The following is a 26,840-nucleotide window of genomic DNA, read 5'->3' as shown; positions in this document are numbered from 1 at the left end:
ATGTGTATTCCAAAAGTAGATTTTTTCCCTCCAAAATTTTGAGGGCATCCTGAGGTGCTTTTAGGGAGTCAGAAACATTAAAAAAAACACTGAAATAGTAACATTAGAATTACTGCAGACTTTTCCCATAACGATAGTGTTTCAGTGAGATCAGTTGTCATTTGAGAATCAGTCACAGTAATCATTTCCAAATTTTGAAAAATTCTCAAAGACATGGTGTGCCCATGTTTCTATTCCTGTTTTCTCTAATAATCTCATAAATTCTTAAAGTTCTCTTCACCTCTGACAATGTGCTTACTTATATTCAAAGTTCACAGTTGACTTGCTGGCTGTAATTGTTCTCTGGAAGAAAAAAATAAAGCTGGAAAGAATGCAGCCAGTTTCTGCCTGTGCTATGCTGCTGCACTCCCCTGTCTGTCCCAGGGCTGTGCTCTCAAACCGACCTGAGCTGCTGTCTCTGGTCTGTGTCTATTTCAGCTCATGGGCTACAGTCCTTCACCTACATGAAGACAGGGACTAGAAATTCTGGACTATCTAAGGCAACGATCTCCATGAGACAGGCCCCAGGAGATGTGGTAACTGCTCCCAGCCACGCCCAAGCTGCGTTCTTCCAGCTCCACACAGTGTGAGCTGCAGGGGCTATGAAGTTACTGTTATCAGAAGAAGTCAATCCACGCACCTCAGGCACTCTGAGGCCTGACCACTCTCTGCCACGATGCACAGATAATCTCCCCATCTCACTGCCTAACTTGCTCTCCCCATACTGCTGCGTACCCATGGCTTCAATGTGCAGGATGGAACAGTTCTTGGCATGGCTTTCCCACTATGCTCCCTGGGGTGATTTCAGAGGTCGATGTGTGTCTGAGGGGAGGGAGACTTAAGAGTGAGGACCATCAACTGGAGGTTAAACGGAAAGTCGAGCCTCTCTGCGGTAAGGAACTCACGCTTAACAAGGAGTGTCAAAAGTGGAAATTCAATTTCAGGATTTATTAATTGAGTTTACCATTTAGCCCTGCCAAGATGCAAGTAATTTTGCACAAAAACCATCAAGCGGCTTTAGTTTCACACAGAGAAGGCTCTCACTTGGTTCTAAACGTGGCCTTTATTGGGCTTGAAAGATACATGTGTTAGGAAACCTCGTGCCAGAGGTCAAATAAAAGAGCCCAGAACATGGTGAAAAAAACTGCTGTGAAGGCTGTGGCAGAAACTATGGTAAAATGTGAAAAACAGAGAGTGCCATGCTGTGCTGGGCAGACTTAATGCCCACGTGTGATGAGTGAGTGTGTTCAATCCTAGAATCCAGGGTCCTGATGAAGCCAAGGTCACTATGTGATGGAGAGCAAATGCTAAAACCATAGGCTATTCTCAAAGCACATGTCTGAGCCACGTTGTAGTTAACAGCTGTTTAGTCCAGGCTAACCGTTTGTTGTTCTATTAAAATTTTTTTGAACCCAAACAGCACATTCAAGAATGTGTGATTCTCAATGTTTACAGATTTCGCTACAATTAGAGTATATAATTCAAGCCTGGAGTGAGGCATTATATAATTTCATCTTTGGTCCTGACTGAGGGAGTTCAGTTAAAAAGAAACACTGGCAGGTCTCTGTCAGAACAGGACATCAGGGTAACCCTATCTCTGAGCAAGGCTATAAGCAGAGTTCCCCCATAATGAAAATCTGGCCTTATGGAGTCACTATTTCTTCCACTAGAAATGAGGGGTTTTGAGTACTTTAGTTTAAAACGAACGCTGCTGAGATACTGGACTAGAGATCACAGTGTTAGGACAGTAGGCACAGGCATCTCTGAAGGGCTGCTTTGGAGACTTGACATTTGCTGGTCATGGCAGGTGCCTGGACCTACCCAAAAATCTGTCTCACAGTATTAAACTCCACTTCGAGCACCTGGGTAGCTGGGTTTTGTCAGAAAACTCCTTCACTGGGATCAAAACCTTTTCAGTATCACCTCTATTTTGAGACGAGAAAATCCGACAGTGGGGAGAACAGCTTTGGCATTTAGCACCAGCTTCATAATGGGTGTAGCTGTGGGTCAGAAGCTTATCTTGACTCAAGACTGTCCTGCTACGAGCCAGGGATCAGACTGTCCTCTATGAGGGGGTGGGAGCAGAGCTCAGACTGTCAAAAAGGCCTGAGATGGAAAGAAAATCTAGTCTCCTTTCTTTAATTTTAATGGTGGCAAGTCTGATGGGGAGCTACTTAGGTTTGCTGGTCAGAGGTGGAGCTGGGTTGAGGGGTGAGGCTTACACAGCGGGAGGCTGACAAGACGTAAAGAGGACAGCAAGCAGCAGACGCGACCCTTGGGTGGCCTGCACAAGACAGTAGAGGAGATACACCCAGCGGTCCCCAGGGTGTGCAATTTCCTGGCATGGCACTTTAAAAATAAATCCACCCAGTCCTCTGTGTGTACGTATCTGTGCAGATTTAAACCTGGGATGTAAGCTTTCTTTTCTCTTAACTTGATCCTTGATCTCCACTCCTCCCCTGTCCCTAAGTCAAAAGTACTCTTGAATTTGTGACTTCTTAGAGGTCCGTTCCAATACTCTTACAGCATTCAGCAGTGTGTTCTCTATGAAGGCTGCCTTCTCCCTGGACGTCTGTCTGTGGAAGCAGCCCTCTCTTGAGAGAGTTCAGATTCACATTAGAGAAAGCCAGAGAAATTCTTCCCAGAGCCTTAAAAAATGACTCTCCAAGTGTGAGTTACTGCAGGAGCTGGAATACTTAGGTTTTCCAAGATACACGTTGGAGCCCTTCTCCGTGGGGTTTGGGAAAAAATAGCTATTCACTCACTCATGTCCTCCAACAACTTAGGTGTTTCAGGAATTGAAGGAGGTGGGTCCTCAAGAGCTAAATTGGTTCTTCTTGATTGATTTCTTGGTTACTTCGTGGTCTAATATATTCTTTCAACGTCTTAAATATCCATATAAGTGAAGACTCGGGGAAGTGGGTCACTTACTATATCCTTAAAGAGAATAGTGCATGTTGGAAAGAGTATCTAAAAACAAGGGGTATCATCATAGCCCACAGATTCCAATAAAACCATGTGAACAAATGGGGTTTCACCCTCATCCTCAAAACACTTTAAAATAATAAATGAGGTTTTGGCTGAGTAGTGGGGAAAAGAATTTGAGGAAGGAATTTCAGGAAGCCCCTGCGTTTGACTCCATGAAACAGGAACTTATTGGAAGTGTTATGGTTAGAGAACTCCCAGGGGTTCCCTAAATGCTGCAGAGAGCAGTCTGGAGCCTGGTAGCCCAGAGAGAGAATGCTGTTCTTTGTGTGATGCAGCCTGACAGCCTGTCCTGTTCCCTGGGTCTGGCTCAGCAGAGATATACTGGAGTGATTTGTGAAACTGCTCATGGAAAAGGAGATACTCAACCATGAACATCAGAAGCTGAAATTAAATTTTAGAATTTATTATTGAAGCAAGCCACCTTCTGCCCTATTAAAAATCCAGGTGAAATAATGGAAAGGCTATGAAACCACTTAAAGCTCCCATAAATGTGGTCTCTGAGGAAGACACAAAGGCAACAGAGACTTTTTCATGTCCTTTACGGTGGGCGCAGAGCTGCGCACCATGGATGCCTCAGGATGTGAGGTTATGGTAGTCAGGCTCTCAGCAGCTGAGAGCCGCAGGAGGGGAGGAATAAAATGATTAGCGAATCTGCTTGACAGAGTTTTAGTTCCTAACTTGGAATTTAGAATAATCCAGACAAGGTTTAAGCAGAAATTTACCCACATTCAGCGAGTCCTTTCTTCAGAACAAGTACGAATTACTACTATAAATATTACAAAGGAAGTGCTTAACAAATCAAAGAAGCCAAGTGCTTCTCAAGGATCCTTAACACTCTAGAAATACTTACTAAATTCCACGAATAATTAGTACAACCCATTAAAATTTTTTCACTAGAGGAAATCCTTTGAGACCCTTTAATCAGTCACTACGCTATTAGAATCCATTGTTACACATATCCTCATTCTTAGGTTGTCAGCTCACTGAGGGCCAGGACTTCATCTTACTTTCAGAGCCTGCAAAGTGCCTTGCACATAGTAGGTGCTCATAAAATCCTGGTTTAATTGAGGAAACAGGAATGATATTAATGATATTAATTACAGGATTTGCCTCCCATAGAATATTTGGTAGAAGTATACTGTCTGATGTTGATCTTTGTATGATAAGAGGGAGGAAAGACTTGAACAAATAATTGTAAACAAGACTGTTTAAGGGTAGGCTTATAATGTCCACAGGCCAATGTATATTCTTAAAAGAAGAATAAACTAATAAATATTGTTTATTGCCATGTAAGTAGAGGCCAATACTGCTTAATCTGGTGCACTGATATTCTTGTAAATCATTTTTATTTACTGATTAAAGGAAGACTTTTAACTAAACAACTATTTAGCTCATTCATTTCTTCAGCTATAGTCTAAATACAGTATGGCTCAGATTTTTTTCTCTACTTGCTTAATGTAGTTTTATTCTACTTATAAAACATAAGCAATTTCACTTATCAAAGGTCTGTCAGAGTCAAAACCTATCAAAGACACCTGCATTCCAAGGCAGGGAGCTAATTCGCAAAATGTAGTCCTATGCAGCTTTAGAAGCACAATGCAGGCTTTCTCTTCCCTGAACTTTTCCTATTTAATTCGAACAGCAACAACCAGCATTAAGGAGGGCAGTCCTTTGATGCATCATCTTTGGATTCTTTCCTTGGTACGGGGGAGTCAGGTTTCCCTCCTGCCAGTTGTTGAGATGTGCGTGTCAGAGGAGGAGGAACCCAAGCTCTCACTGAGTTGATAATCAACAAATTCTTATCCTGAGGACTAGAGTGCAGTTGAAGTGCATATCTCCTGAGCTGCTCTTTCAAGGACTTAACTATGAAAGCAACATCTCTTTCGAAGCCCTTATCATCTTCCCACTCTCCTCACAGCTGCTCAACCACCTCTGTGAGCAGCCACTACGTGGCTGTGCTTGCTGATTTCTGCCTCTGAATTGGCTGAGGTGTCGTCTGCCGATTAGTCCCGCGGTAATTATGGATGGCGTATTTGCAGCATATTTATTCCTTCCCTCAGCTCACTTGGCTTCACACTGACTCTGTTTAGTCAACAATCTGACAGATTTTACCCTGGGTGTTTTCTTCTTTTGGTTGTACCTGCATTTATCTCTCTGTCACAGATCACCTTAAGGACTCAGAGCAGGAGTTTTATATTTCTCTTGACTGAGAGAGATAAGCTTTCCCTCGACATGTCCAAAAGTCCAGATAAGGGCCTTGCCTCAGAGCTCCTCTGGATTCTGAACTCTGCAGGCCTCAGGGGCGGGCTGGTGCTCATCACTTAACCCCCCAGACACTCTTGTTCTCCTCGGCTTCAGAGTTCCCTCCTGCCCCGGCTGGGTTAAGCCTGAACAGTTCCCTAACAGGTAAGGTCTCCTATGGATTCTGGTAATTCCCTCTAGTAACCTTTTAAGGCTGAATTTTCTGGCAAACTTGGGATCTTGAAGGGCAAACAAAGGAAAGAAAACAGGATTAAACTCATAATTGACAAAAATCAGTTTTCCTGTCATTAGGGTACATTTGGATAAAGGGGATTATACTCTTGGTTAGATCCACTAGTAACAAGCTATCAAGCATTTTCTTCTGTTGTTCTTGTTGCTGGTATTTTGCTTTGTTACTGACGCCCCTTGCCAGTCTTATTAAAATATACTCTAGGTAAAAAAAATCTGTTTCATGAGAGTCTATGTACCTGATGCTGGAGGAATGGCGAGGTTCCTTAGCTGTGAGTGCTCCTCATACACTGGGGGCACCTGTGTAGTCTGTGAATGTGGCACCGGCTTGCTCCTAGTGCAGGATCAAGTTCACAGAGCAGGCTCGTGACAGGTACCCTTAGCAAGGCCTGCTTGTGAGGCTGCCCCTTGTCTGGCATCTGGGGACGTGACTGGTAATTCACTCCCTAGACTAATACAAACCTTTCCTAAGTGATAAGGATATCTCACTGTATCTCATCTGTACCAACGTGGTTAATGTTGCTTTCCTCCTAGGGGTTGGGAATTTTGGTACATGCCAGGCAGAGGGTGCCTGCATAACCAGCCCCTAGGAAAACCCTGAGGTGCCTGATCTCTAATGAACTCTCAGGGGAAGCAACATCCTCCCACAGGTGTTGTTGCATCTTTGTTGCTGCGGGGAGAATGCTCTCTGGGCGACCCCTCAGGGGAGGTAGAGAAAGCATAAGGAAGACTGCACCTTTGTTTTTTCCTTATGATCCTGCTGGCTTTCCTTATCACATGGCTGTCGTAAATCTGAGCTGTGAGCACAGCTATATTCTGTGCCCCAGGAGTCTTAGAAGCAAATCTCTCAACGCACGGTGGTCTTGCGGACCCCTGAAACAGCCCTCTCATTAGTCGCTGTGAGATTCCAGAAATATCATTTAATGACATTATCCTCAAAAATGCTGATCTGATCCAAATCCTTCTTGGTTTCTCTTGCATAATTTCAGCTTAGATTGTCCTGAAGAGCTAATTCTTTTACTTAGACCATTCTTTTACTTCCCTAAAGGAGACTGCGCTACTCCATAAAATTTGTTCTTTTGTCACTTAATCTCTAAAATTATTTTACAGTCAAAATCTATGTCAAATCTAACATCAAAAGTGCTGACAAGCTCTAACATGACCAGCGTATACGATTTAATGCTACAGTTTAAAAGAATATATTTAGAAGAAATGCTGCCACACTGCTAGAGTTAACCATCTAGATGAGGAGTCCCTCAAAAGTGTGCCCAGATATTTAACAAACTCTGTGTTGGTTAATTTTAGAATTTAACCTTAACCAGATATTTTCAGACGACATGAAGAATTAATGGGATCATGTTTGACGTGATCTTGAATTTTTGAGTTTTGAAAAATATGTTTTTATTTTTTTTTTTGCTCTGAGGCGGTTCGTGCTCCCGCATCATAGTCTGAGCTATGTCACATTATGCTGGTGGGCAGACTGTTCTGCCCAGAGCAGCAGCTGGCGTGGTGGATGCTGAGAGAAGGGACCAGATAGTGATTCTACAAAAAGAATAGAAAGTTCAGGATGGCCATGTTGTTCAGATTAACCTTTTAAAGACTAATCTGTTAGAACGATAAGAACAACAGTGTAACTCTATGAGGATCTCTTGGTGTAGATAACAGGTCTTGCCATGGTGTGAAATATACCTTTAAAACGAGCTCTTTTGCAGAAATGATAGAATCTCACAGATCAATTTCACATTACTGAATCCTCTCATGCTCTAGGCTGCAAAACGTTATTCTGTTTCAAAAGTTCAGATTCTTTACAAAGAGGAAGAGCTGGGTGCTGAGGGGTCAAGGCTACAGCTCCTCCTTGAGGAACTCTGGTCAGAAATGTCGGGTGTAAAGCCTCTGCACACGGTACCCTGTGAGCAAGGGAAACGAGGCGGAGAGGAAAAGAAAAAGGAAGCAAGATGGCGGAGCAGTAGCACCATGAACTCGCCTCTCCTTGCAACTGCAACAAAACCACAACGGACTTCTGAACAGCCATCGAGAAAAAAGACTGGAGTCTAGCAAACAGGATCTGCTTCAACTGGAAACATCGAGACAGAACCACAACAGTAAGGTAAGAGGAGTGTGTTCACGATATACTTGGGCCCCACACTCTCTGGGTGGGCAACCCACAAGCTAAAGAACAATGAAGTCACAGAGGTGCTCCCACGGGTGTGAGAGTTCTGAGCCCCACATCAGGCTCCCCAGACCAGGGTTCTGGCAGTGGGAGGAGGAGACCCCAGGACATCTGGTTTTGAAGGCCAGTGGGGCTTAACTCCAGGAGCCCCACAGGACTGGGAGAGACAGAGACTTAACTCTCTTGCGAGGTGCACATGGGATCTCGAGTACACCAGGTCCAGGGGCAGAGACAGTGATTGCATAGGCGCCTGGGCGAGACCAGCCTGCTGGTTTTGGAAGTTCTCCTGGGGAGTTAGGGGGCTGCTGCAGCTCACCCAGGGGACACAGAAGCTGGAGATGGACATTCTGGGAGTGTTCATCTACTTGAGCTTCCCTGGAGGCTGACATTTGATTGGATTAATAACACCAAGACCCAGCCCCACCCAACAGCCTGTATGCTTAGGGGCTGGGAACCCTCAGGCCTAACAACATACTGGGTGGAAACACAGCCTCACCCATCAGCACACTTCCTGAGCCGAAAAATGCCTCTAGGTAGGGCCCTATCCACCAGAGGTCCAGGACAAGCCTCACCCAGTAGTGGGCAGACACCAACCCCTCCTGCCAGGAAACCTACAAAAGCCTCTAACCAGCCTCATCCACCAGAGGGCAGATACCAGAAATAAGAAAACAATAGTCCCAAGCCTGGGGAAGGGATCCACAAACACAGGTGAGAATTTTTCTACACTGGGACCAGCCTGACCCTGCCCCTTGGGTGACAAGAGAGGAGTGTACAGTTGGGACACACAGGACATCTCCCACAGAGGGCCACTTCTCCAAGGCCGAGAATCGTAACTAGCCCATCTAAAAACACAAAGAGAAAGACAGACAAAACAAGTTGGCAGAGGAATGTCCTCCAGGAAAAGATTCTTAACAAAGGGATTAATGCCAGTGCCATTTAACAGGCTCAGGCCCGTGCTTATTGCCAATTAATAATTAAAAATATTTTATTAGATCCAAGTATTAAGGATGGGAAGCTGAGATGAAATACGTCCTCAGGCATAAAAGCCAGCCCTACAGAAACTTCTAACGCTTTCCTACTCTTACTGTGAGGGCCTGCCAGCACTTCCTGTAGGCTTTGGGTTGTTCAAGACCCTGGAAACATACAGTATTTGAGGGCCTCTGAATTCAGATATTTCAACTAAATGCAGGATTATATCTGCCCTGCTAAATAAAGGAAATGTTCAGTCAGTTAGGTAACTTAGGCAGAAAGCATAGTTTTGAGAGGAAAAAGCACTATTTAGATTTTGGGGAGGTGGAGAATGGAGGGGTGAAAATGAGTTAATTTTATCTTCATCAACAATTTGAGCTACTTATTCAGATCAGCAGTTAGATTCTATTTCCCTAATCTCGACAAGTATTACCTGTGCTACTCTACTCTTTACTGATGTCTGTCTGTCTGTGTCTGTCCCTCCGATACTCCCAGAGATTAAAGACCAGCTCAGGTTTCTTTGCTTTTCATGTAATGACCGCACAGTAGTTTCTGATATACTAGAGAAATGATGTCAGCGGTCCCTTAAAGGCGCTATTTCAAAACAAGAGCACTAAAGACTTCTAAAGGCAAATCTATGACTTCAAATGTACTTTGAAGCCTTCCTCAAAAGCATCTAGATACACAACATGAGATTTTTGGAATATCCCTAAATGCCAAGGAAGTGCAACCACTGCATGGACTGAAGTTTGTATTTTAATCTTCACACCTGGAGGGCCTGGTCTTGTTTGTCCCCTGGTCCCAGTTACATGCCCCACTGGATAGTCTGATGCATCAGCCACCTTAGGAAATTACTGATATGTTACTGTGGACTCAAATGAACAGAGGACTATCAGTCAAATGACAAAAGTCAAATGTATACACATGGCTCGATCTCCCAGCACACTCAGAGATGCCCTGAAAGGTCCTACATTTGCAATTTTCAACATTACTGAAATAAGGGAGCAAAAGAAAGCTCACACACATATCTACACTTGTGCTTAAATATACATACGTGTATACAGAAGTCTTTTGACCACTAAATATACATTTCTGTAGAATTAGAGAACTGATATAGTTTTATAACTAAGCATAGGCATTTACAGTGCACAGAAGAAACAGAAAAGGGTGAATCAAAACGTGAAACGTACCATACTCTGGGACCTGCCCCGTCCCGCGCTTCAGCAACAGCCTCACTCTCCTTCCTCCCGATTTGATGAGCTCTATCGCTCTGGCGTGTGTCATGTCTCTTGTGCTCTCCCCATTGATTTCAATGATCTGATCTCCTACCTGTAATTAAAGAAATGTCAAATCAGGCAAAGATGGTTTTACTCAAGTAGTATTTCCAACAGACTAGAGAAGCATCCATAGACGACCAGGTTCCAGACAGCATCTGAACACTTTGGCTGCAGTCTGCTCCTTTTTAGAAAAGGCTAATCCCCTGGCTGCATCCTAAATCTGACCACCACACTTTATCTTTATAGAAATTCAAATATTGGACCATGGAGGTTGTGATGATATGTCACTTATATTTAGCCAGCATGGCAGAGGCTACAGCTAAACTATTTAGAGGATTTTCTTTTAAAAATTAGGGAATATATTTGACATTGCAGTTCAAAATAAGCTAGCACCTGTGCTCTGAATCAAGCAGTAAATATTTTAAGGTCTTTTCACTGAACACAGGACCAGCTTTGGGCTTAGCGTAGCATCTAATTTAGCATGTTGGATGGAATGACTGGTTTGGGGGCTTTCTGAGAATTTTTTGTTATGCATCATTTAAATTTCCCTGGGTGATAGTGTGATATTGTGGCTGGTTGATATCCAAGTTTGATGATGAATTTTCTATCACAGTCCTTTGAATAAAAAATGAGTTCCTCCATTCTCCACACATGACTAATGCCCTTGCTAAATCTTTGCCATGCTCACACCTCACTGCCAGAAACTGGTTAAATACCAATCTCTCTTGAAGTGTTGGAAATGCCTGGGTTCCATAAGCAATCCCCATTTAGCCTTTGCAAATAGACATTTGGAATAAGAGGTTCAACCATGAGCAAATCATGTAACTCCCACAGCACCATTACTGTCAGGAAACTTTGAATTAAAATATTCTTCATTTCACTGCAAGTCACTTAAGACAAATTAGCCAGAAAAAAGCATAATGAATTGCTTTGCAAAAATGCTCTTTTAATAGGGTCCCTGAAACAAAGCAGATCTCAGCCTAAACTTGATAATGCAGACAGAATTGCAATAAACTCCCTGTAAGAGAACATATCAAGGTGGGCATTGCAGGCTGGGCAAGAACAAGAGCAAAAAGTTGCTGTCACAATGGTAAGAGGGCATTAAAATATGCCCCTTCCCCCAAAGTTGGGGTGTGGGGTGGGGGGAGGGGAGAACAAACACATGTTTACTGCAGCAAGGAAGTGACATCTCTATCTAAAAAGGATTCTCTGAGGGGGAAGGATTCCAATGTAATGAAGGTAAAGACTTCACCCTTTGCGTGCTTGGTGGCCTTTGGAAGTAGGATTTTAAGGCAGTGGAAGAGGTTGGCTTCACTGGCATGACTTCCATATTCCATAGAAGACACAAAAGACAGGACTCAGTTTGTTTTGGGGCCAATGCTGGCACCATTTTTCTCCAGGTCTCCTTAACTGTCTCCTTTCCCAGGATGCAACAGGCACAGCCTGAAGTCCATCCCTAGCCTGTGGCCTCGTATCCAAGACAGTGGCAGAAGTGGGACCAATGACCCCCTCCCAGCAGTCCTCACCTAGGACTGAAACCTCAAGGCACCTGGAGGTTTCAAACTGGAGAAGTAAAAAAAGTTCCAGTGAAGTTGTATAATAGAGTCTTCATTCCTGGCTACTCTCTTCAGACTCACATACCCAAGTGATTACTAAACACCCTCACCAGGATGCCCCATGGGCAGCCCTAGCTCGACACCAGCAGACCGGATTTATCATCTTTCTCCCAAAGCAGTTTGTCTTCTCAACTCCTAATGCTGGTTCATAGCACCACCATTCACCCCAGCCCTTCTGATTTCCTGCCTCACTGGAAGCCATGAAGTTCGGGAACAGTCCAACATCTTAACAAATTCAGAAAAAAATTTTCTGCACGGATGCTGATCAGGCAGTAAGATGGAAATGTTACTACCATCGTGCATCTGAATCTACAGGGATTCTGGGCAGATTGCAAAAGTGGGGCAACTCATTTGGACCTAGTGTCAGTGGTAACAGACACAGTCCAGGCCCAGCCACAAGACTCCCATCTTTTCTTGTGGAACAACATAAATGGGAAAAAGGTTTACTTTTCCCTTTCATTCCAATGTCAGTATTATACACAGTCACTCTACAGGGAGCTCCCTAAATAAACCGGGGATGTGATTCCTTTCACTGTCATCCTCTCAGCACCCAAATGAATAAGAAAATGGACTTGTTAGGGGAAGAGGAGGTTCTTTTGTTACCTTCCGACATAGTCTGACTTCCTGCAGCTGCCGCGGGGCAGCCAGCTGAAGAGTCCCTTCCTTACATCACAGGTGAACCATTTGAGGGAGTTAATATGACAGAACCAATGGCAAATGTGCAGCCCTTTCAGGGATGAAGGAAAAGACCAGTTGTGACTCTGATGCATCTTCTCTTGCCATACCCCTTCCGCCACGTAATTACCTACAACCGAGCTACCTGACTAAAAACAAGACTTTCAAGATCTCCTCCACTGTTTCTTAAAGAATTTTTAAGACACCAAGTTCTAGTTACAACTGAGAGAGAGATGTGGGAGGAGAAGAAGGGTAGGGGCACGGGAGCGGGAGAGAAGATTGAGAGAGAGAAAGGGACCCAAGTCAGGTAGAAGTAGTTCAGGAACGCATGCACTGCTTTGAGTAGGTCAAGGGGATGTCAAATGCAGGAAACTAACCAAAGGATGTAAAGTGAATTATAGGCATTCATTTTTTCCCCTATGTTAGAAATCCTTTTATCTCTAGTCCCCCTGGAGCAACTGACAACCTTATAGCAATGTCTTAGAGGCAAGAGCTAAGACTGCTATTTCTTGGCCCAGCCTAACAGTTCTGCATTTCTGTTCATACATTTCTGTTCATATCTTGGCAGATTTTTCTTTAACAAAACCATTACCAAATCCTTGAACTTGGCTTGAGGCTTTGCAGGTAAAACTTCTCTTCTCATTGGAAAGCCAAGGCAAGTAAAGGTAAAAGTTTCAGTATTTCTTAAGTAGTTTAATAGTTCAGGTTCTAAGAGAAAAATGTTAACTCTGGTGTGTTGTATGCATTTTGGTAGTACAGTCATGTAGAAAGTATTTGGTTTGGCTAAACTAAATCTTTATAAGGACTCTATTAATCCTGGACTGACTTTCAGCCCGGAGTCGTGGCAGTTTCTGCTCAAGGCTTGCCTGGATATTTTCACAGACATGGCTGGCTGGTCACACTCAGTTAACTGGCGTCTCACCACGCCTGCATCACATAAACCTGTTTCGCATGATTATAAATGACTGAAGTAATCCTGGATTCTAATTCGGTGTGAGGATTGAACTTCTTTACCATTTTATGCTAACAAACATCAATGTCTCTATTCCTTGCCTCATGAAAGGCTCAGCTGTGGACCATCTGTGTGGCTATAGTCCGAGGTCACAGGTTAGCTTCGTCATAATTCCTCCCTTACAGGCTAGTTTCTCCCCCTGACTCCAGACTCCTCCTGGGAAGGGAACGTTCCTACTGCATCTGTGTCATCTGTACCTGTCCCCATTCCTGACAAGCAGCCCCCCGGTTAATCACGGCCAAGTAAATGAATGCTAGGTTTGCTTTTCAGTTACAGTAACTGTCTTCGTTTTCTTGACATAGAAAGTTCAGCTTTCATGCACGTCGGCACACCTTGAAGCTTTCTTGAACTACTGCCTCAGGCACTTGCAGCCAAATCGTAATAATTTCAGTGGTTCTTACAGGAGACCAAATGAGGTTTTAGTAATGGTGTGTCCTACAGAAACTGTTAGAGACAGGTATGTTATTGTTATGGGAAATAAATGCTAAAGGATCAAGAGAAAGAGGAAGGAGGCTGAGTCTGAAATCAGAAAAGCAAAATCAGAATCAGGGTCTTTGCTTCCACCTGCTATATACATCATAACTGGCTGCTCTGACAAGAGGACAATGGAGCCATAATGGCCCTGCTGGTGCAAAGGACAGGCTGATTTTCAACTGGATAGTGACCTTTAATATTATATTTTCACAGCTAACACCATTTCACAATTCACCTCTGTTATTTAATAACTATATTATTTAATAACCATTATAGTAAAAATCTTTTCCAAGGGGTTACACTGAGTGTTTCGGTCAGCTTCCCCAAGTCCTCCATGAGACTGGTGATTGAATTAGGTGGGATCCAAGTGTCTGATGCAGCACCTGACTCTTGTTATAAACTGCTGTGCACGACTGCCCCAGCAAGGCACAGGGGCCCATCAAATCAGCAGGCTTTTCTAGAAAGAACTAACCTCATTGGAAATTGAAATACAGGTTTGAGGGCAATGAAATTTTATTTGCTTCAGTAAATTTATATATTGAAATCTGAGACTCTATCCTATGTTCTAGACAGTAATCACTTAAAAAGGAATGTTCCAACATCTTTAAAGGAACTTCATCCAAATAGTGAAGGAGCCCTTGTGCATTTACAGAAAGGTCCTTAATCAAGGTTGTACCTGAGCACATATATGCTTGGAAGGGTCATCAAGGTGAGGGGAACGGGAGGAAAATAGGAAGTTACAGGCTGCAGAGTCCTGAGATGTAGGTGGTGGACCTTATTCTGTTTTTCTTATTTGTGTATTTACCCTTTAGAAATATTTAGTCACAGGTTAAAAAAGTTCAGTCTTCAACTTGGTGCCTTGACTGCTCATCCAAATCAGGGGGCCGCTCTGATGGAGATTCAGGGGGAGATCTTTATTCAGGGGCTTCCCTTTCTCATTCTTACTTTAAAAATCCTCTAAATTAAAACATGGAAATATATGTGAAACTGAAAGGTGACGCAGTAGCCCAGTTGTGGAAGTCAGCTCTAAATCATAATGTGGTATTTTTCTCACCAAAACTTTGCTTTTTCCTTGTGAAATATAACCAACACTAATCTCATACAGGGAATTTTATCAGATTGCCCTTTTTCTAAATCTCACTCTCCTACGGCATCTAACTGGTGATGATGTTCCCTTTTTCAGGCACCCCTTCCCCTGCTCTGTTTATGTTTCCCGGGGGATCATCTCCTACCCTAAAGTATTCTAAAGCATGTGGAGCAGTTCTCTTTCTGTGCCTTCGTACACGCTTCCCCTTGTCTACAATCTGACCTCCCCCAGTTCAAACAGCTAAATCCCACTCATCCCTTAGGACAAACGTCAGGGATGCCGGCATCCAGGAAGCCTCTCCATGATCCCACTAGTCTGGGCTGGGCGCCTTTCCTTAGCATTTCGTTTAAAATACAGTTGGCCCTCCATTTTCAGAATCTGCGGATTCAACTAACCATGGATCAAAAATACTCCCCCCGCCAAAATTCCAGAAAGTTCCAAAAACCAGAACTTGAGTTTGCCACACTTGGCAACTATTTACATAGCATTTACATTGTATTTACAACTACTTACATAGCATTTATGTTGTATTAGGTATTACAAGAAGACAAAGTATAGTCACATTTAAGTAGTTTACGTGCAAATATATCTCATATACAGAATATATACAAAATACATTATATGTAAGTAATTTATATGCAAATACTACACCATTTTATATAAGGGACTTACTTGAGCATCCTTGGATTCTGGTATCTGTAGGGGTCCTGGTACCAACCCCCATGGGTACCAAGGGACGACCTTCTTGGCGTCTGCCTATTACAGCATTGTAAGCCTTCCGAGGGCAGGGACTCCCTTCAAGGGCACAGGAGATACACATATGTATTTGTTCAACAGATGGTTGAACAATTGAAAGGAGGAGGTTTTCAGAAGCTGTTTTTTGACTCTATGCTCCCTATTGTTCAAACCAAATTTAGGCAAGAAGTATAAAAAGTGTTATATTTGGTTTCATGATTATATGTCAACCAGATCTGACCACGACCAAATAATATAAACTTTATGTAAATGCCTTGTAAATGCTAAACTATCCAAATATAATCTTTCATTATTAATTGTAGTATCATGACCATCATCATGGTCATTATGATGGTAGAAGAGAGAAAAAATGAAACCTAGTGGTGAGCTTCCCACACAGTGACTCTAGTAGAGAAGCAGCTGAGCTGCTGAAAGTGTTTTTAGTGGAGAGATGAGGCAAATGGTTTTCCGAAATTAACACCGAGAGGTTAAAAGCTCGAAACATCTTCTGCTGGTTTGGTTAAATACTGCCTTTTAGGAATTCTAACAGGATGTTAATGGTCTTTTTCATTCTCTGATTTTGATAAATAGTTCTTAGGAAAAGAACCTCCTTGAATGCTGGGCAGATAGATAATCCAAACCCCGGACTAGGACAGAGGGATGAGCGAGAGCACAGCGACTGACAGGAACGCAAAGAAGATTTTAAAGACAAGCTGGTTGAAGCAAGATATTCTACAAAGGAAAAAATAAGCACCAACAATTCCGTCTTTATATGACGGTTTGACTGCTCAAGAGAGAAGAGGAGACTAGGGAAATATCTTAAAATTATCCGCCTGAGCAAGAACAGAAAGCTATCACTGGCACTTCATCTAGTGGCTTATTCATTTGCTCAGAAATCACTTACGTTAGGTCAGGAAGTCAGTTTCCCTAGTTGATTGAAAAATAAACAAAAGCAAATCAAAATGAAAATTTTCCATTGTGGACTCCACACAGGCTATGATTTCTCTTCCTTGGATGTAATTGAGAGTAAATGAGGGATTATTATTCTGCATATTTATCTAATTAGATAGATTTATTTTCCAGATGCGAGTGTTGGTCTTTGTGCGATGACTACTATACTGGCACGAGATAACCACTCCTTGTTTCCCTGAAGCCAACCTACTTGCAACCTGCCTTTACATTTACTGGGTGGGTGGGTGGGTGTGTGTGTATATGCACACATGTTAACTATGTGAATTAGAGTGAAAGGTACACCCAGATGGGTGTGTCAGTCAGTGGGAATTCTGAAGATAATTTAATGATGGAACTATTTCAGGGTGTGGGCAGGGTTAAGACAAGCAAAGAGGTCTGTTGAGGCACTAAAGGATGACTATGGTAGATGTGGTTACCACCTGTGGTCTGGAAGACGCTGGGGTAAGACAGACAGTTACAGAAGCCTAGTGAGAGCTGGAACCATGAAAGAACAGCCGTCTGGCTGGAGCTGTAGTTGTAGAGGAAAGATGGGCCCAGAGCACTGAGGCAGGAGCGACAGGAGTGAGAAATACCCCAACCTCACTGTGGCACAGAGAATAACGTCCCTGCAAAAGACATCCACATCTAGGCCCTGCGATCTGTGACTATGTTACTTTGCATGGCAAAAGGGACTCTGCAGATGTGAGTAAGTTAAGGATCTTGAGATGGGAAGGTTATCCCACAGTATCTGGGTGGGCCCTATGTAATCACCAGGGTCAGAGTCTGAGAGAGAGATTTCAGGATAGAGATGAGGGAAGATGCTCTGTTGCTGATGTTGAAGGTGGAGGAAGGGGCTACAAGTCAAGGAATGTATGTGGCTCCAGAAGCTGGAAAAGGCAAGGAAGTGATTATCTCCTAGACCCTACAGAAGGAACCAGAACTGCTGGTAAGACAAGTGGATTTTAACCCACTGAAACTGATTTGTAATTGTGAACTCCAGAATTGTAAGGTAATAAATATCTGTTGTTTTAAGCCACTAGCTTGGTGGTAATTTGTTAAAGCATGAATAGAAAACTAACATGCTTTCTCTCTTCTTGCCCTCTGAGCACCTGCTGGTGCTTCTCATCAGACAAATGCAACAGGAAACCAGAGGCTAAGAGAGTTTGGGTGATGCAGACACAGTAATCAGTCCTCCAGGATACAGAATGGGGAGAGGAAGAAAGAGAATGGATCTGGGAGGAGGCAGAACCAAAGAAGCATTAACCTGGGGTGGGGTGGGTGTGGGATGGGGACAGATTTGAAAACAATGAATGAACATGATATATGACAGCTGCTGTGGTCTGAATATTTGTATCCCCCCTACCCAAATTCACAGGTTGAGATCCTAACCTCCAAAGTGATGGTATTTGGAGCCGGGGTCTTTGGGAGGTGATTAGCACCCTTACAAAAGAGACCCCAGAGAACTCCCTTGTCCTTTTCCACCTTGTAAGGACACAGGACCAGGAAGTGGGCTCTCACCAGACACTGAATATGCTGGTGACTTGGTCTTGGACTTCCAGCCTCCAAAACTGTGAGAAACACATTTCTGTTGTTTATAAGCTGCTCAGTGGTATTTTGTTACAGCAGCCTGAGTGGACTAAGACAAAGGCTTTAAGAAATCATTCAAGAACAGGGCATAAAAATCAGGTAGTGGTAACCTTGCCCACATTGGAGAAGCCATCTTCGGAAACCTTTGTTTCAATATTTCATTTTTATACAGATAGTTTCTTAAGATATTGTTATAGAAAGACAAGTGGCATCAGGGTTACTGAGTTGAAACTGCTTCTTAAAATTGCTAAAGATTTCAGAGCTGCCTTTTCACCCAGTCAGCATCCAAGCCCCATCAATTCTACTCCCACTGTACCTCCAGCCTGTCACTTCCCATTTCTCTTGCCTCCATTCTCCATTCACCCTCTCTCTCTTCTTTTGGTCCACAGGGCTGCCACAATCATCTTTTAAATCTCACCTCTGCTTTGGTCTCTCTCTTCTCCAAACACCTACTCTCCTTCCTCAAACTTCTTGAAAAGAATCCAAACTCTCTCACGTGGTGTGAAGGTGGTTCATGACCTTGTGCCCCCAAGCTTCCAACTCAACCCCAGCCTTCTCTTGGGTTTAACCTGGTCCGCTTTGCACTCCTCTGCTCTTCGTTGATGCTCCTGGCCCTGCAGTTCTGCTCCCTCCATCATTCTGCTAGTTACTTCTGCCACCCTCCCCGAGGCCTCCAGTCTCATCTTGTAACCGTGCCCATTCCTCTAGGCTCCCTCAGCTCCTCCATGAAGCGTCTCTGGTCCCTCCAGGGGAGATTTCACCTCCTTTCTCTAAGTGTTCCCTGCACGTGGGCCATGCCTCTCTTTCAGCACTGACTGCATCCCGCCTCTAATTCTAACCATTTGTGTATTTACTCTCCCAACCCCCATTTCTGCACCTATTAAATTATAATCCTGGAAAGAGAGATTGTGTCTTTGTACCTTCTATTAAGAGCTAACACTCTCCCTTAAAAATAATAGATGATAAAAATTTACTTGTAGTGGGGATAGAAACTGTTACTGTGTGAAGTATAAAATGATTAGTGGGAGAAGGGGAGTCTTTTTGCAGGGAGGTGAGGGGGCGTGGGAGTCTGACAGATAGGGGCCTTGGGGTGTTGTCTTGAAGAGCAGATCTGTGTCTTGCTCACGACTATTTTTCCATTGTTGACTAGTCAAGCACAAAATAAGAGCTTCATTAACATTTTTAAATGAATGAATGAATGCCATCTACTTCATGTTGGCCAAGGCTAACCTTGAGTTCCAAGAGAACAAGGGCTAAAAAGAAGTCCTTAATACCTGTTAAAATATGACAAGCGAAAAAGTATATAAAAGTAAAAACAACACAGTCTTCTACTTGCCATGAAAAGTAAGCTTACAGAGAGCAGGGACCAGGTGAGGAAGACCCAGCCACAAGGTGGAGGCATCTTTCTTTCTGACATACCTGTGCCTGTGTTGGCATAACTGACTGAAAGTAGACACATTCATTTCTGTACTGAGTCCTGTGAGAAGCCCTGGCAAATAAACTCATATAGGACTTGAAATTATACCGCGAAAGTACAGTCTGAGCACAGAGGTCATGAGTTACACTTCGACAACATCCTCTGTAGCACCTAGCACAGTACTGACTGGGGTGTGTGTTGTCTCTGTGTGTGTCTGTGTGTGTGTGTGTGTGTGTGTGTGAGAGAGAGAGAGAGAGAGCGCGACAGAGAGAGCGCGCGCACGCGCGCGCGAGGGAGGGTGGACAAGAGAAAGAATGACTGGCTGATTGACTGATCTGGGGGTGAAGTAAATAAAGGAAACAGTTGCTGACAACGTACCCACCGTACACACTAAATCCTACACAGGGCCACTGAGGGCCAGGAGCCTATTTTATTCATCTTTTTATCTCCGGTTTCTACTACCCTAACTTTAAGGCGAGGACCCCGAGCTTCAGGGAGGAACAGGGTTTTGTGAAAGGCCACATAGCTTCTAAGTGGACATCACAAGACAAGATGCAGGTTCCCTAATTCCCAAACCCAGAGCCCCTTGCCCTTCCAGAGGCTGCTTCAGCGCTGTCGAGGCGGAAAGAAAGGCACGATAGTGGTTTTTACTCAGTTCACAGCTAAACGTGCCTTCTAAGGAACAAGAAACTATTGAAGATGTTTGTGCTTTATTATTAACCTCTGGGCTACTGTATAAAAATATACACATAACCATGTGCCACAAACCGCTCTGAAGTCCAGGTTCATTCAAGCATGAAAAGGATGAGAAAGAAGTCTGATTAAAGGTGTAATGGGAACACCTATAACTGTGAATAAATCTGGTGAGTACTTTATGGTTCTAAACTTCCCTGGTCACTTCAGCTACTTTTTCTATGAATAAATGTTATTTTTATACAATCAAATTTTCAGATCAACAGAATAATGGAGGTCCTTGGGCCCGATTTTAATATGCATAAGAAATACGTATACACAGCAGAAAAACTCACGTCCCTGGGGTCGACTCTCTTTGGTCATATTGAAAACAGTCTTTCTCTAATAGCTTAATTTTAAGACCGCCCTCTTACTCAGTGCCACCATATTCAATTATACTGCTAATGAATGTGTGGATCACAGTAATTTTTCTACTGCTATACTAACACTGAATAAAGAGAGTAGCATTGTATCACTATCATTTTGATGCACAAAATAAATATTATCCACTTTATTTTTTTACTATTTAAAGACACATATTAATTACTTAAATTTTACAACTAGGATAGTAGCCCAGTGTCTAGAAATCTTGTTTCTGTTCAAGTTAATTCAGATTGTCCATCCATGCATGAGAACAGCTGAGCTATGAAATTGGGCAGCATGTTTTCTGGCAATAACGACGAGATAATATTCCTTAGGAGTATTTAAGTGACATCACTATTGATAGGTTAATTGGAAATAAAAATGTAAACCTTTCCTAAATCACCAGAATAATAAAGCCTCTGGTTTACTGTAGCTTCGCAATGCACTTTTTGAACTCTCCCCACTTTGCAGTTTAGGTTAATAACTGTCTGATTAATGTAACTCTGGCTTTTATCAGAATTCCACGTACATCCCCTGGCAAATCAACCATTTTCAAAATGAGACTTTCCTACTTATAATCTTGATTCATGGTCATTTCGCTCCCTCTACTCCTTTACCAAATTCTTGAAAAATGACCCCAGCATCCAATGAAATGCATAGAATATTAAGTGGAGAAAATAAATGCAATTTGATGTGAAGTCCTCAGAACTGACTGCAGTTGGAATCAGATATATGAAACATTCTTCATCATCAGAGCACAGGGCACCACTTGCTGCTACTTAATAAGTTTCATAATTAATTATTTTGAAAAAGGCAAGTAAAGTGGTATTACTCTTATCACGCATCTTAAGTAGACTCAAATTATTTTCAGTTCTCTGTGTGAACATTCACACTTATGCTACTATGTACGTGCCTTAAAATTTCTTTCTGTATACTAAACTCTCAATTAATTACCCAAGATCTTGTTACACAGTTGTGAACCACTCAGATGAAAAAGTGGACCCTTCACAGTAATTAGCACTTACTGAACATAGTTTTACACCAGATACTTTCTAGGCATGTTAGAAGCATGATCTCATTTAATTCTCAAACAAATAAACAAAGCAAACATAGTCTCTGTGACCTAGAGAAAATAAAGAAAAATTCAAATTAACTTTGTGAAATAAAATTCAATTTTTTAATATACACTAGGAGCTGATTAACTTATGAATAATGCCTAGTGAATGACATTGGTATCAAGACAGCAGGATAATCTTTGCATGCTTACGTAGCTTCTGCTGTCCCACACCACCCACTGTACTCCTTCATTTAGGCTGGACAGTTCCTTTAAGACTGTGTGGCTGGGCATTCAAGAATGACTTGGATCTGCTTCATGATGCTTTCTCTGGTCCTGTCTTCCACTTTCTTGGGTGTATTTTGTTTTTTGGGGGTTTTTTTTGTCCATGGCTCCTGCTTTGGATTATGACCCTCATCACCACCTCCATTCAGTTTTTTGCACTTTCTATGTAGTAATCGTTGGATATCTCTTGGTGACAGTCCCTCAAACATGCCCGAGTTCATCATCATGGTGCTACTTTTGGAAGCTGCCCCTTCCTGCATTGTCTCTGTACAGCCTGCATTGCTTTTGGTGCGATACTGCCTAGTCATTTTACAACTATCGGCCCCTTGTCATCAAAAAGATTGAGTATAAATGCGTGAATGGAAACTTTCAAATTCATCACCATTCCTAGAAAAACAATTCCACAGACTTGTTCTGATGTAGAATCCTTATTGTCTAATCACCTCTGTTTTCCAAGGATATCACATTATTAATGTAACTTATTCAAAGTGTTTCTAGTCACTGAGGTATAAAAGTGTGATTGGTTTGTTTTGCCAATAACTGCTACCAGCTGCGCTCTGTTGACACCCTTCCCCCTTTCCTGATGGGTAGTATTCCAATTCCATTATTTTTCAGCACTTTCAGCTATTAAAAATACATAGTACAGTTAGCACTGCAACCTGACCCTCAATTAAGGGCTTCCCCTACCCCTGCCCCACTGCAGACCAGGCTGAAGGCTTGAGCTACTTAAGCAGGGAAAGGATCTTGCTCTCCACCATCTGCTCTCCCCACCCCCTGCTCTTCCTCCTCACCTCTGCAGTCTGTGAGAGAAGCTCTGCCAGCAAGGCAATGTAAGAGAGCAATGTTCTCTTGAGTTAGCAAGAATAGCTGGTGGCAGATCTGCTCTGCTCTTTTTGTTTCTGTTCTCTGTGTGGCAGATCTTAGTTGAGTGTTCACTTTGGACCACGGAGTGTTCAAGGTGCTGGGGATATGGTGGAGATCAAGAAAGACAAGATTTCTGACCTCAGAGAATTTAAATTCATGGGCATCCAAATGCTGTCTCTCTTCTAAGGATGTTTTGGGTCAGTTCTTTGGAAGACCTAATGTGAGGTTTCCTCTCCATGTTATGAGACACATATGTTGGTCCCTTCCTTTTCCATTTGGCATTCCTTTCCTCCACTAATACAACCTACAGCCTCCTTCAGCAGGGGTCCCTTTGTCCAGAAAATATCCCTCCAGAAAGATGGCTTAAGCCTCAAATCACCTTCCATAGGGTCTTCTAAGCCTATAGGAACTAGTGGGAGTGCAGGCTGCCCTAGAGCTTCCCCTCTTTGCTTTTTATCTTTCTTCTTTTTTTCCCCCCTTCTCCAGCTTATCAGGTCTCTACTGATTCAAAAGCTCCACTTTAAAGCAAGAAACAAACGTGGGTCTCCCATGGGGTAGAGGGCAAAGGTGGTTCAAGCATCCCCAATCCTGAAGGAAGGCAACAAGACAAGTCTAATACTTTTTCCCTCAGGGCAGGTGGGGTGGGGAGAAGGGATGATAAATGCTTCACAAATTGTTTTCTCCCAATAAGAGCTCTTCTATTCTGCACTGGGAGAGTGTAGGGAAGGATAAGTAAGTAGAGCTGGTTTCATGAACTAGCAGCTCCCCCAGCAATCCCCACCAGTCACTGTTGGTGATTCTCTAAATGCAGTGTAGGGGACTTAGTCTTTTATCTTCAGTTGTGGTCTGAGTCACCATTTCTTAGAAAATTGGAAAGACCCAAGCTAGGATCTTACATCATCATACCACACAGAGAGGAATAACAGAACAAAAATAGGGAGATTGATGAAGTTGTGGATTGTCTATTAATTACACTTACTCATCCACACTCTAGATAATTGAAAAGTGACTTCATTTCCATGTATTTTTTAAGTCTTTATTAGCTAAGTTTCTAAAAGAAATGGGTTATTGACTAAAATGTGCCTAATATGTGTTAATTATTAGAATCTAATATGCCAGGTTTTATTTATTTTGATCCATGTCTTGATTTTTCACATTAGATGGTTTACATTGTGAAGGCATGATGGACATGGTATAGGGAGACAGAGCAGCAGTGTGATTAACAGCATGGGCTTCGGCGGGATTGGGAACCCGGGGTTTGTGTCTTATGACTAACATCACTTATTAACTCAGAGATGTTAGGCAAGTCATTTAACCTCTTTAAGTCCCAGTTTCCTCATCTGAAAATGGGGATGACCATGGTGTCTATCTCATAAGACTGCTGACAAGATCCTATGAGAAAGGCATGTAAATTTAGCACAGTGCCTGCGACATGGGAAACATTCAATAAATATTAGTTAGGTTAAATTTATTCAATAGGAAACTTTCAAACTGACTTTATACTTGCATATATAAAATACTAAAGATTGGGGTTATATTCTGGACTACAAGGTAATGTTTGGAATTTGGAGCTCTATGAGTTTAGAGTAGGAGTTGGTAAACTTGGCCCTCTGGCCAAATCCAGGCCACTGCTTGTTTTTTTTAAGTAATATTTTATTGGAACACAGTCATATTCATTCATTTACATATTGCCTATGACTGCTTTTGTACTTATATAGTAGAGCTAAGTAGCTATGTTGAGGACTGAATGGTACATAAAGCCAAAAATATTTACTCCTTGGTCCTTTATAGAAAAAGTTTGCCCACCCACAGAGTTTTAAATTTAGGACTGATAACTACTTGTCTGAGATGACTTGTACACTCATAGATCTGTGGGTAGAGTGCAGGTCACACTTGACTTTTTGAGAATCCTTCTCCAATTAATACATTTATGATGAAAATTGTCTTTTGTTTGTATTTAAATTATGTACTATTTAAAAATATTTAAGAGTTGAGAGTAATAAAATTTCCATCCTTGTACTCCCCAACCAATGAAGTTAATATTGTGTGACATTTTCTTCAAACTTTTTGCTATAAAAAAGAAAATCTTATGGCTAGAGAGTTTCCTGAATGGCTTCTGAATTCATTCCCCTCCCAACAAAGGTAACCACTATTCTATAGTTGATGTTTGTTCTTCTTTTTCTGGTTTTTATGACGTTCACTTCATATGTATATATTCATAAACAGCATATGATATTGTAAATGTTTATATTTTACACAACTATCATTACATATGTGACTCCGTAGTTTGGTTTTTCACTAATCATTATGTTGAAATTTATTTACTTGGTGGATATAGTTCAGTCATTTTAGCTACTATATAATATTCCATTATAGAAATACTCTCTAATTCTTTTTTTTTTTTGTACTATTGATGCACATTTAGGATTTCTCCTCCACCCAATACTGGCAAATAAAAACCATGCTGTAATTAAGATTGTTGAAAATGTCTTCTAGTGTGTGTGAACAAGAACAGGGTATACACACAGCAGTGGAGCGCTGATTTGTAGGGTACAGATGCATCTTCAAATACATCTGATGTTGCCAGATTACTCTCCAAAGTGGCAGCACCGATTTACTTTATCACCAGTAGAAAGAGTTCCCAGTTCCCTGTATCTTTGTCAATGTTTGGAATTGCCAGACTTTTAAACATTTGCCAATCTGATGGATACAAAATGCTCTTATTGCTTTCATTTGCTGTTTACAGTGTTGAGCATCTTTGCAGGTGTTTATTAGCTATTTAGAGTTCTTCTTTCATAAATTTCTTCATCACTTACTTTGTCCATTTTTTCCCATTGGGTTGTCTTTCTCTTATTAATCATAAAATTTCTTTATTATTTATATGTTCAGGATCACATGCCTTTGTCTGTTTTATGTATTGAAAACACATTCCCTTAATGTGAGGCTCGTCTTCTCACTTGGTTCATGGTGTTCTGTCATAGAGACCCTTAAAATTTTAATGGAATCACATTTATCAATAATATTGCTTTATGTTTGGGCATTTTGTGATTTGTTTAAAAAATCCTTTTCAAGCCAGATGAAATAAACATATTTTTCCCTAAATTTTCTTCTAAGGGTTTCAGTAGTTTGTGTTTCACATTCAATCTTTAATCCACCAGGAGCTGATTTTGTGTGAGGTAAGAAGTAGGATTTATTTTTATCTGTGTGGATAAGCATTTGTCCTAGCACCAGTTATTGAGAATTTGTCCTTCATCTCCTGATTTACAGTGTTGCTTCAATCAAATATGAGTCTCCAAATACAAAACGCTTTTGGTCTTCTTCTGAGCTTCCTACAGTGTCCCTCGGTTAACTTGGCTGTATCAGTGCCAGCATTTCCATTGTTTTGATTACTACAGCCCTTTATATAAATTTTGACATCTTATGACTGAAGGTTTTTAGAATCTTACACTTACCCTCATTTCCAAATACAAATGATTTCCAAAATCTTTAGGTTACATCCAGTGAATAATTACCAGAATTTCAGGTCTAACAATACCTACACTTCATCTTGCTGCTTCACTTTTGAAGTATCATGAAACACATTAAGAACCAACTACTTTCTACCCAGGCAATAGAAATAAAAGCAAACACAAACAAATGGGATCTAATTAAACTTACAAGCTGTTGCATAGGAAAGGAAACCATAAGCAAAACAAAAAGACAACCTATGGAATGGGAGAATTATTTACAAAAGATGAGACTGAAAGGGATTAATTTCCAGAATACATAAACAGCTCATACAACTTAATTAAAAAACCCCCAAACAACCCAATCCAAAAATGAGCAGAAGATCTAAACAAGCAATTCTCCAATGAAGACCTACAAATGGCCAATAGGCGCATGAAAAAATACTCAGTATTGCTAATTATCAGAGAAATGCTAATCAAAACTACAATGAGCTATCACCTCACACCAGTAAGAACAGCCATCATTCAAGCGTCCACAAACAATAAATGCTGGAGAGGGTGTGGAGAAAAGGGAACCCTCCTATACTGTTGGTGGGAATGTTGTTTGCA

At 42.0% G+C, this 26,840-nt stretch overlaps 1 protein-coding gene across 2 annotated transcripts in view; it reads right to left on the bottom strand.

The window, feature by feature from the left end:
* The window catches only part of MAGI2 (membrane associated guanylate kinase, WW and PDZ domain containing 2), a 1,098,388-nt gene that overhangs the window by 39,358 nt on the left and 1,032,190 nt on the right, over positions 1 to 26,840 (bottom strand). For both annotated transcript variants that reach the window (XM_072965145.1, XM_072965146.1), the window contains one exon: positions 9,847 to 9,985. In XM_072965145.1, the coding sequence (XP_072821246.1) occupies positions 9,847 to 9,985 (139 nt within the window). The remainder of the gene's footprint in view (positions 1 to 9,846; positions 9,986 to 26,840) is intronic.

The sequence above is a fragment of the Vicugna pacos genome, chromosome 7 (assembly GCF_048564905.1).
Source record: "Vicugna pacos chromosome 7, VicPac4, whole genome shotgun sequence".
In the NCBI taxonomy this organism is placed as follows: Eukaryota; Metazoa; Chordata; class Mammalia; order Artiodactyla; family Camelidae; genus Vicugna; species Vicugna pacos.
The sequence above is the reverse complement of the archived record's forward strand: the minus strand, read 5'-3'. Positions and strand labels throughout refer to the sequence as shown.